General features: G+C 36.4%; 1 protein-coding gene across 2 annotated transcripts in view; it reads right to left on the reverse strand.

The window, feature by feature from the left end:
* Positions 1 to 4,495: 4,495 nt before the first annotated feature.
* The window catches only part of Smp_153760.1 (putative dna-directed RNA polymerase III subunit), a gene marked incomplete at its 3' end in the record, with an annotated part of 41,780 nt that continues 34,275 nt past the window's right edge, over positions 4,496 to 12,000 (reverse strand). The window contains exons 12-15 of one of the 2 annotated variants that reach the window (XM_018788570.1): positions 11,588 to 11,766; positions 8,861 to 9,133; positions 6,684 to 6,923; positions 4,496 to 4,979 (exon numbers count right to left, since the gene is read on the reverse strand). In XM_018788570.1, coding sequence (XP_018654099.1) covers positions 4,608 to 4,979; positions 6,684 to 6,923; positions 8,861 to 9,133; positions 11,588 to 11,766 — 1,064 coding nt within the window. The remainder of the gene's footprint in view (positions 4,980 to 6,683; positions 6,924 to 8,860; positions 9,134 to 11,587; positions 11,767 to 12,000) is intronic. The other variant, XM_018788571.1, reaches the window with a different exon arrangement.

A 12,000-nucleotide genomic window follows, 5' to 3' on the forward strand; every position in this document is an offset into this window, starting at 1 on the left:
TATCAGAAGCCCATAATCAAACATCTAGTTCTAATGTGAAGGCTATTAAAAACACTTAAAATAAAAAAGTCTATACCAGTTAAGGAGAAAGCATATACAAAACCTTCTGGTTCTAGACCAAATACCAAAAATATTACGATGGCCCTACCAAACATAAATATATTTTCTGAAACCATGCTTTACCCTACTCATCGTCATAAGAACACACTTCGTTCAAACGTCGCACGGGACGGCCACTATAACCATTGTGTAAGCAGGCCTCCTATTAGACAGACTTCAATGAACCAACGTGCCACCATGGTTACCCTCAAAAGTTTTAAAGATTAAACCTGTAAGATGTAACTCTTCTCCTCACTTTCGCAATGGGGAGGATAAAATACTAGGTTACGCACCATCAACTCAACCCCAACTAGCAGGCGCCTGTCTTAACTGTCCACCAAGACAATTTCAACAAAATCATCCACATAATCAAAATAATGATTTTTTGGCCTTTAGAAATCCCTTGTCCCACAAGCACTACATTTTGCTTAAGCTATAGCCCATACGATCAGGCAAACACATTAAACCATAGTCCAGGCAAATCTAGAACACATACCATCGATGGGAATGCTCTCGGTTTTTTTACACTCTATACTCCTTTTTAAACTTATTAGTTGTTAACGCACGTTCACTTCTGAACAAAATTTCAGCCTTGAGAACCTTAGCTTTTCTAGTCAAGCCTTCTTTCATACTTATCACTGAAACATGGTGCTGTCATGCAGTATTCGATTGAGAATTAAATATCCAGAACTATCGACTCTATCGCTGTGACAGAGAAACTAAACGAGTAGACGGTCGTCTTATATTTGCTTCGCATATCCTAAGGACTAACAAAGTTGAAGACAGTGTCTTGAATATAAGCAAAGATGGATAGTGGCTAGCAGTGAAATCCAGGACGCGCGTTTCATCCTATTTGGAACTCGGCAGCTGGAGTCCCAGAATGAACATCAACTCTGAGATGCACGCACATCCAGCTGAAGAATCCCAAATAGGACGAAACGCGCGTCCTGGATTCCGCTGCTAGCCACTATCCATCTTTGCTTATAATTGCTTGTGAATTAAGGCTATATCGAGTCAATACGCACAGTATGCACAGATGCCAATAAGAGACTGATCAGTTGCAGTCCTAAGCATCAATGGGAGGATTCAAACAAACAATACTACGTGAGTGTCTTGAATAGTATACCAGAATAGGTCTGAATATCAATCAATACTCTGAATCATGGTCTACTCCTAGGATGTATATACAGAGCTCCTGATAGTTCGGATAATGTGGATGATCTAATTATCAATGCATTTATATATGGATCTGCTCTAAACTTCAGAGCTAAGGTTATCACTGGAGATTTCAATTATCCTGGAATTAACTGGAGTACCGGTAGTTGTCAGTCAAGTAATGATTAATTTTCGGCAATCCATAACCTGCACTGCTGGTCACAGTCGGTTCGTACCCCAATAAGGGGTGATAATATATTTGATCTAATATTTAGTAGAGATGTCATCCCATTATCACTATAAGTATACAACGAATTTGAAAGCAGTGATCATATGATAGTAGCTTGTGCTCTCCCTATCTATCCCTCTTATAAATGACCAATTCCAAAAACCTGCAATAATAGAGACTATAAGCATGCCGACTGGGACTTCTTGCGCTCACTGATAGAACTCTCAGACTTAGATTTTTTCTCATGTAACAGTCTCATAGATGCCATCAACATATTCTATTTGGTTGTTAACTCTTTTCTAGATTCCTGTGCACCAATTAAAACGTACAGGTTTAGTAAACTTTACGAATTATATATACCAGCTGAATATATCGTAATATACTAAGATACCTACAGAAAAGTCTAACGACTTCACGGCAGTTGCACAAATAACAATAATTTTTAACCAAATTAGAAACATGGATTAAAAACCATTAATGAGGAGCTATTAGCACTTAATACTAGCTCAAAAGTATAAAACTTAATTCTCCTTTTCAATAAACGCGCTGAATCAACTCAAAATGTTGATATACCATGCATCCTGCATAATAACAGTTTTATATACGAAGCTATAGCAGACCTTTTCAGTGGTATTCTTGCAAATGGCAAAGAATCCATAAATGGCGTTGTTTCAAGAGTTATATGCGTGACTAGCAACTTAATAAAAACTATCTTCTTGTCGTCGTTGGTAGGCGCATACCATTGGATGACGTTCATTGTAATGCCTTCACTCTTTGTGTTGAAGGAAGATTTGATGATCCTTGGTCCATGCGATTCCCATCCTATAAGTGCATTTTGTACTTGTTTGGACAGCATCAATGCAACTCCTTTTGTATGTAGAGCATTTTCTTCTTCATGGACGGAGTATAACAGAAGCTCACCTGAAGATCGTCGTTGTTGTAGAACCTGCGTCCAATGTGTTTCATTGATCCCAAGCAACTCTAGGATGTATCTCCTCATTTCTGCAACTCTTTCGAAGACTCTCCTGGCCTCCCACATCGTACGAGCATCCTATGTACCTAGATAAATGGTTGCTCTGGTTGTCAGAAGGGACATCGGCTTCCGAAGGAACTCGGTTTTCACCATGAGGCGTTATAGCTCTTCTAAATGAAGACCTTCTAACTCCCAGAGCAGAGTTAAAATGGTTTGAATAATTTTTTCATGCTAGCGATTTTTAGAGAGTTAGTTTTCTACGCGGTGGGATGACTAACCTCATGCCCAACCCTTCTCCTTTATCCGGACTTGGGAACAGCAGTAGCCTTCGAAAGGTCTACAGGCGGAGTTAACTCAGGATTAGCTTGCGTCCTTGGCTGAATTCATGATAAGGAGTGAAGCAGTTGAACGCACTGACCGCTCCACTTGTGTATTGAGAGTGTCATCAGTACTGATGGTATGGTGTCTGACGAAATATCGGCACAAATTCAGAAGGCTCGATTGACTTTTGTCAACTTGCATCATTAGTGGCGTAAGTGAGATAGTCGTCTGCCAACTAAAGTGCGAGTTGACTGTGCAGCAGTTCGCACTGTTCTACTTTATGGTTAAGGAATATAGCCATTAAGAATAGAGGATATTCGTAGACTACTAGTATTCGATCACAGGTGTCTTCGAAGCATTCCACTTGTATTTTGAAACCACCGAGTGAGAAATGCTTGGATTGGAAACACGGTATTAGGAAAGGATGGAGAGTCGACTGGTGAGGTAGTAAATCTTAAAGAGGCGGTTGGGACTTGTCATGTATGCACAACCACAGCCTACCTCAACGGGCGACATTTTATGATGATGACTGGATCAAAACTAGGGGTGGAAAAACCAAAAACACGGTATCAGTCCGTGGAGACGTCGACGACGGGACTGATTTTGTCTTTCCCCAAATTCTGAGCCACTGAATCCCTCATAACTTTTCTTTTCTGTATGTTTTCTTGAATTGTATTTTCGATGCCTACTCTTTGCAGTCACCACTCACACTGTCACTACCTCTACTACTCTGGGATTTCGCCTGACAACTTTATCTCTCTGTGCTAATGGGGTACGGTAATTTGAACTGATGTACATAAGTAAAGGGTATACGTTGTGACTGACCGAATGTTAAGTTTTTCAGTCTGACTCAATAAAATGGATATAAGACAACTACAGGAAATTTAAACATGCTAAGAACTGCCTTCATCAAACCTGGTTTGGGAACTCAATAGTTTTTACGTTTTGTCAATATCATGATGATAATAATTCAATAGAAGAAGACATCAAAATATGATAGGTATCCTAGCAAATTAGTTTTCATACTACTTGATGTGTGGGCGAGAACGATAATGATCGGTTGTTTTGCTGAGTCAGACATGTAGATAATCTGACAGGTGTTATATATTACCCTATCTTTATTATTATTGAATGACTGTTCCTTGTTTTTGGGTTGTGTCGGATTTCAGTGTGGAAATATATTGACGTTTTAGTCAGGCTAATCTCGTGTTCTTGATCTGAGTTGTGTTGAAGTCCTGCAGAGTAGACACTGGGTGGGAATCTAGTGTAGATATTCGTTTAAGGTAAATTAACGTCTCACATACGTGTAAGAAGTGAAAGGACTGTTATAACAAGAAACCCTAGCGTTATAACAAGTATCCTACCGTTTATAACATTACTAATTGATGAAAAATTCTATTTTAAGGTAAGATAAATAATTTCAACCAATACTGAGAAAAATAAATAGAACTGAATACAATTTAAATCCCGATAGACACGAGAAAACTGAGAGCCCGCAAACATGGAAATCAAATGTTTTCTAAAGAATACCAAACATTTGTCTAAATTTATCACACTTTTATCAAGTATCTAAAATCTAGCGTATTTGGATAGCTGAATATAAGAAAAAGGAACGTTTTTTCTTCATTTACGTTTGACTTGTTAACCAGTTTAAAAATCTCCTAATCAGTTCCCTTAGGTTGAACTGAGTATCGATTCGCGGTAAATGGAAATACGCGTTGATAAATATAAGTAAAACATGTTCAAATAGTGACAGCCAATTTTATACAAATTCATGAGAATTATATGGCAGAGTTATCAACAACAATTAATTTGAATATACAAAATGAATCACTTAGATTTAGTGTGTATACTGCTATGATAAGCAGCCCTTAAACGAAGGCGCGGCAGAATCCTCATGCACATTAGTTCTTGGAAAAGCAGCTTGCAGGCATATGGCATACGGACAGAAACAACTTGTCGACTACTTCGACAATACTGACACCAGTTAGGTGACGTAGCTAACAAACCACATTTTTCACATACGCATGCATCATAGGCATCGCTGGAAAGCAGAAGACGTTCTAATAGTAACTGTGAAGTACCATAAGCAATAAAACAGTCTCGTTCCATTTCTCCAACTCGTAAACCTCCTTCTCTACTACGACCCTCCGTCGGCTGCCGAGTCAATGCTGTGACGGGACCGCGTGAGCGAGCATGTACCTGAAAGTGATAGTGCAATAGTCTAAGAAAAACAATACAAGGTATCCAATAAGTAAAATGCGAATCAAGTCCATAGACACTGCAAAACTTCTACAAGGCAGCTCGGCAAAACACTACTCCCAAACCTAATCTGTTCAACTTAATGGAATAAAATATGTTTGGATATATGCAACTAACTACTAGGTATGTATTCATTCAGAAACAGTAAAATGTTTTATATTGAAGCAGAATTATATGCGATTCGACGGTTTGATAATAATAATTTTGATTCAATATGTGCTTCTACATGTCACCGTAATATTAAAACCAATTGTAGTAGCCAAGACCCTCAAACGGAGGGAACAGCAGTGGCAATGCAAATAACTATCTACATTCCTGTGATCAAGGCAAGGTGAGGTAAAACTGTGGTGTATGCTGCACCAATCAGAAGTGGGGTACCTGACAGCAGAAGGTTGAGAAGATCGAACTGAAGCGAACAGGAATGTAAACAGAGATTAATTGTAATAATTTCGAATAAATTCAGCATTGCGTAGATCGTTTTAAATAAATAATACATTTGTATTAACCCAATGAGTAGAAAAATTACATTTTTTGATGTTTTGTGACTAAGTGTAAGTCACTTCTTCAGAGAATGAATAAGCAAATCAAAATTAATCCGAGTTTAAATAGTACAGCACGTCAGAAAATCTAATTTTTCTACTCATCGGGATATTACAAATATAATATTTATTAATTTATTGTAATAACAACAGGAATGGAGGAACAATGAAGTTTGTAAAAGACAAGTGATGAAAGATTTACAAATGAAGTATTTAATGTATGGTTTTCGTACTTTACGAAGACATTCTGTAATTTTGTATTAACTAATAAAGTGGTCTTCCTCACCTGAGTGTTCGTTCAATACAAACCCATTAAATAAACTACTGAGTTTAGTGTTGCGTTTAGATTTCAATTCTTGTAGTTCGTAATGGATTATAACACAAGAAATGGAATAAAGATATCTCTTGGATGTAGAATACCTCTTTACCTGTAGCAATTAGTAATTACCAGTAAGTCCATACTTCAAGCAGTAAGTTACTTCCTTTACTGAAAGCCTAGGGATACTGTTTATTCATTTTTCATCACGATCCAATTTAAAAAGTTGAGTGTCAAAACCTATATGTTTTAACGCATACAAAATTTATCAGTAAATAATTCAATTATCAATATCTAGTGAAAGGGTAAAGTCCTCGGATTCATTAAGCTTTAGAAATACAAACATATTTTATCACTTGAAATATTTAGAAATATATTTCGCAAATTTCGTCAAACAAATCACAGCTATAGGACATCTATGGTTTAAACGTTGAGTTGTATCTATTTTGATTTTGAAGAGAAGCTTTTTTAAATATTTTATTCTAGACTAACTCTCAACTGAAAACACCCTAAATATGTTTTTTTTTTTCATATTTGACCAAAGCACACCAATTTTACATTAAATTATAAATTGGTCTTCGTTCTCTACATAACTAATTAGTGTTTCGGTGGCTTTTATTTCATTATGACTCTAACCTGTTTTCAAAAAATCTGTATGATTACTCTAATTCTAAACAGAAGAAAAATAAAGACGAAAGGAAACCAATTATGAAGCCAGTAATCTCAATCTATATCAAAGTCAAATTGGAATTTAAAAAGATCAAAAAAGCTTTACTTGTCAACGCTTACTTTATCCATAACCATATGCTTAAGTCGCTGGTAATAAACAGGACCAAAGTAAATAAATGCTTCAAGTGGGGCTCCAGTGACGCCAGAATACAAAATCTCCTTACCAAGATAATGATACCCATGATCAATAAGTACTTGTGAAAGGACTTCAGCAGGATCCCCAGAAAAAGCTGAACCGTCTCGAATTTTCCCTTCGATAGCCCCGGCTTTGCTACCCAAGACTTCTAACAATTTACCCACCTTTAAAGTAAATCCAGACAATAAATTAACGAGATCGAAATGAAAAAAAAATTAAAAACATGTTTATTATGAACAGTTGCTAAATGAATTGATAGTTACCAAATGGAATAGATCCTTTACAGTAACAGAAATTTATTCCACGATGGTATATACATCAGTTTACATGTAGTGACTTCTAAGTACTAAAAATCTAGGTGACTAATTTTAACAGAATGTACAAATTATTTGCTTGACTTCAATTGAACAGAATCCACCTTAATTGAAAGGCCAAATCAGCATTTCACAATTTTAAGCCATCTCCGGATAGTTAAGATACCATACAATGTAAAAAATATTTGCGAAATTTCAAGATTACTCTTTTGGAAACAACATAAATTTCGTAATTTTTCAGAAGAAAAATATGGTATTCACATTTTGAGGATGCTAAGTCCTCAGAATTCACTCAGTAAACGGTTTCTTCGTAATTTTATTTTGGAAATTTGAATTTTTCCTTTTCACGCCAAAAGCGCCCATTTTTACCTTCAGATTGTATTTCAAGCTTGAAAGGATCCTAAATGTCATCGGTTGGCCTCCTTTTTCAGTATGCTATTTTGTGACGTATATATACACTTGAGTTGTATGCTTGTTGTTACTCATGTTTCTGTCTACTTGTGGAATAATATTTTCTTTCATTTGAACCTGGAAATCTACCTCTTGCTAGCGGGACTGGGACACATTGGAATAGTCTAGCTGTCTTGTCGTTGTGTCGCTGATCCTTCGTTCCGTTTGCCGATTTTTGGGTGATCTCGTCATCTCTTCAGACAGCGTTACACTCATAAGCACTGTTTATGGATAGATTTATTTTGTTTAATATTACATAGGTGATATAATTTTACAGAGGTAACTTTGTTGAGAAATCTTAAGCTCATTCCTTTATCCTAAGCATTTATCTACATAAAAATGTGTTTGAAATAATCTATCCCTAATAGCCTGAAGAAGTTGAAAATAAATTATTGATGTTTCATGACTCTATGCAAGTTGGTTTTTTTTTCAAAGAATCGATATCAAGCAAACGCAGGTTTAAAAACGTTCAAGTAAGAAAGTAGACCCAATTATAAATTAAAAACAAAATTAAGGATGCTACTCCCATAATTATCAAAGGTGAACATTCACAATGCACATTCCTTGTGTCATATATACACTGTGAATCAGTGATTAAATTTGTACGTGCATTTCGTAGCATAACAGATGACATGTTACTTTTTAAACAAATCATGCAATTCAGATGGATAATAAGACCTTTTTCATTGACAAAGATAGGATTCAGCACTCAGTTGCTTTGATTACTACCTGTCGTTTTCTATAATTAGTGGATTTCTTTTTGAATTTCAGTAATATTTTCAAAATCGATCTGACGGTCACTCAATGTGGCATAAATAGTTTCTGCTGATTTACCTTGGTAGTTTAAAAGATCTACAAACTGTCTGTAGAGTTTGTGTAGCAGAGATTAATTGTAATAATTTATTCCTGGACCAGGAGTTTTACTTTCTGACTTTAAATACGCAGGGAACAACTTTGCCATAACGCAGAACTTTTTGAACACCGTGAGTGACCAAGCATGTTCGAATGTGTTTCTCTTGTTTCTTCCGGTGAATCCCAAGTTTCTATATCATTCCGTAATTTATATTTCTCGGATTCATTTCTTCTTTTTGAACAGTATTCTTTAATAAGTAGCCTTTTTCATTATTATTAATACCATAGTTATTTCGGCTTTAACTGTTCATCTTGGTAATCTCATTTTTTCGTGCTTATTTGGTATGGCAACTAGGACTCACACATATTTGTCCCAAGCTCTGTTGACTATGACCGACTATAAAGCAGTTCTGTGTTGAGACGAAGTGAATTTTACAACTTATTTGAGAGAAATCACTTTAGAATCTGTTTAGTGATTTACCTACCGTCATCCTGCTGGGAAATCCATGAGGATTCATTATGATGTCAGGGGTAAGACCATTCGTTGAAAAAGGCAAATCTTCTTGACGAACAATAAGTCCAACGACCCCTTTTTGACCATGGCGGCTGGAAAACTTATCTCCAACTTCGGGTCTTCTAGTTTGGCGCAATAATATCTTTACTACTGCCTGGTTGCCTTCTGATGTGGAAAACATAACTTTTTCTACATAGGACGGCTCTATTCCTTTGTAGTCTACAGGACAACGCTTGAATTCTGTCTACAAGATGAAGAAGATGAGAAAGAATAAGATAGGATCAACTGGGAGAGATATGGCCCTGAAGTTGATTTTTTTATTACAAACAAATGAAATGGTAAGTATACCAAATGGATATGACTTAAATGAAGAAATAAACCAGAATAAATTATAAGATTTGTGTCTGCATTTAAACGTAAATACAAAGAACTAATTTCACGTAAAACAATAACCGATAGTGATTTACAATGTTCAAATTAAATATAGTGCATATCAGTAACCGACATAATATCAACTTTGTAAATTCATAAACTAATTTTTGTGAACTTATCTCACTCTCATTTTAAAATGTCAAAAGGAGTTGAGCATTGGAAATATTTAATCATCACAAAAAATGCTACATATGAAAAGTGGTACATATTTAGTTAACAGCTTAGTACAAGTTTTGAATTATGGATACTTTTGTAGTTCAACAACACCAATATTTTTTTATTTCAGTTCTCTTGGATTGACACTATTCATTGATCTTCAGAGCATTGATATTAGATACTATAAATTGTGGATTTTTTAAAATAAATATAAACCACATCCCAACACGGTTGAACATCATTGGTAACAGTTTCTCATCAGGACTCTGAGAATTTACTTTCGAATGAAGTCACTAGTGAGTACATGATAATTATCAATATAAGAGGGTTTATAGAGATTATTGAAATCAACAGTGCTTCCTTCTCCTTGATGGTCGTCTAACTCGGTTCTGTTTGTGATCTCAATCACATTTCGTTGGGGAGACCCAGAATATTCCCTAGAAAAAGACCAAAGGGACCCTGAAAGCGCTGGGAAACATTTTATCAAATCGTCATTGAATAGAATTTCCTCAGAAACGTCTAGAACGTGAAGCTACGTGTCACATCCTGCTACTATATGTAGTAAGGTTCCAGAAGCCTAATGTCATCTGAAATGCTACAAATACCCTAGTTTTTCTGTAAATGTTGTATTTTGCGGCCTTGTGCCCCTATCAATATGTCACGTAATGATGCCGTTAATCAGAGAGTAGTGATTTATCGACCGGACCAATGACGTATTAAACCCGTACGAGCAGTCTAGAGTCCTTGTCGGTTCTTCTTCCTGCCTAGCTTTGCCTGTCGAGTCCAAAACACCGATAACAACCTCTGCGATATGAATCATGTATTTCAAATATACTGGGTTTATATAAAAACCAAACAGAGCACATCGTACCACAAAATAGGGAATAACATTTGTACAAGATTCAGTCAAAAATGCCTGCGAATGCGGGATATAGTAATTGATAGACTGGGCATAACGGTGAATCGTATAATAATAGCAAAATAAAGCTTATAATAAGAGTAACATGAATATGAATAGTTCAGTTACTTAACAATTATACAATAAAAATATATGTATGATTTTAGTCCAGAATTAGACTCCCATGCCCCCAAATGCCCTGGTACGGCCGAGAGTGGGGAGAGTCCGCTCTCCCTCTCGAAATACTCTCACATGGCCAGCGGATATATAGCCTCTTCCAGGGAAGTCCTACTCACTGCCTTCTCACACCAGGGGTGTTGTTTACGGAATTGAGAGGACGAAAAGCGAATGTCCGGCGCTTTAACCGGGTTGGTGGACAAGGCGAGTCCACCTAGGGGAGTTGGAAAACCCTGATTCCAAACCAATGGTGCACATGGGCTCCAGTATCCTGAGGGAACAAATGGCGTACGAATCAATCATTGATCACCGGCTACCATGGGACTGCATCTCCTCACGATGCTCCACTGCCTTGTGGACTAGACCTTCAGGTCAAAGGCTCCGGGTGTGGGCCCCTAAGAAAACCACCTGCTTCAGTCTGGGCACCTGGGCAGTATCACAGCCCTCACACAAATCGAATGAGATTTGTGAGGCGCATATGTATCTGGTGCTTCCTTGTACCAATATTTATGTGTTTAAATAATAATAAATAGACTCTAACAGCTACCATCCCCTTTTCTCATCGGGATATAACACCCCCATTATTTGAAGATTCGGAGTTGATATCCGGATTTTAAATTTTATGACTTTATACTCCTCCACGAAATAATGTTGGATCCTCATATCCTCAAGTTACAATTAAAGTGAATACGTTTAAAACATATTTTAGAATATTAAAGACTCCCATTGTGAAAATTAGAACAACATATGTAAGCGAACAATTGTTTTCAATTAGATCGTCATCAGGCTTTACTTTAATATACATGAGTATTGATACGAAAATGTTAAACCAATCAAGGCAATTTGAGTCAATACAGGTATACGATAGATCATTCGAAATGATTCCAATTTACCTACATTATGAAAGCTATCAATTAGATGTGCCAGTCATAATAATGACTGTATTTTGTACCGTATATTCCCTACTAAGATTTTTATAATTAGTCCAGTATTGAAAGAAAAACCCAATATAAGTCTTAAAGACATAGAATTTACCGCATTTTCAGGTGTATTCACATTCAAACTAAGCGATCCCGCATTATCCAATACAGCACTTGAACTAACAACAGGCATTTCTTTATTGATAAGGATTTGACGGTCGTTAACACAAGCACCAATGTAAGCAACTCCATCCGCCTGAAGCACCTCATCTCCACGACGAAGAACCCCGGTTTCTAAGTAGAACGAAATATAGAGTGATACAGAGTGGAGATTAAACGGTGAATACAAATAGTGTTGACATCAATGTTTTGTATCTCGATACAGATGAAAATTTTACCTTTCGTTGATTAAGACAAATAACCGAATGGAACTCTTACGTCGACAAGAGAGGAAATAACTTGAAACACTAGTGGACAAAATAGGATACAGCTAAATAATGCTAATTTCAATATGGAAATGTAGAAAAT

The sequence above is a fragment of the Schistosoma mansoni genome, chromosome W, assembly GCF_000237925.1.
Source record: "Schistosoma mansoni strain Puerto Rico chromosome W, complete genome".
In the NCBI taxonomy this organism is placed as follows: domain Eukaryota; kingdom Metazoa; phylum Platyhelminthes; class Trematoda; order Strigeidida; family Schistosomatidae; genus Schistosoma; species Schistosoma mansoni.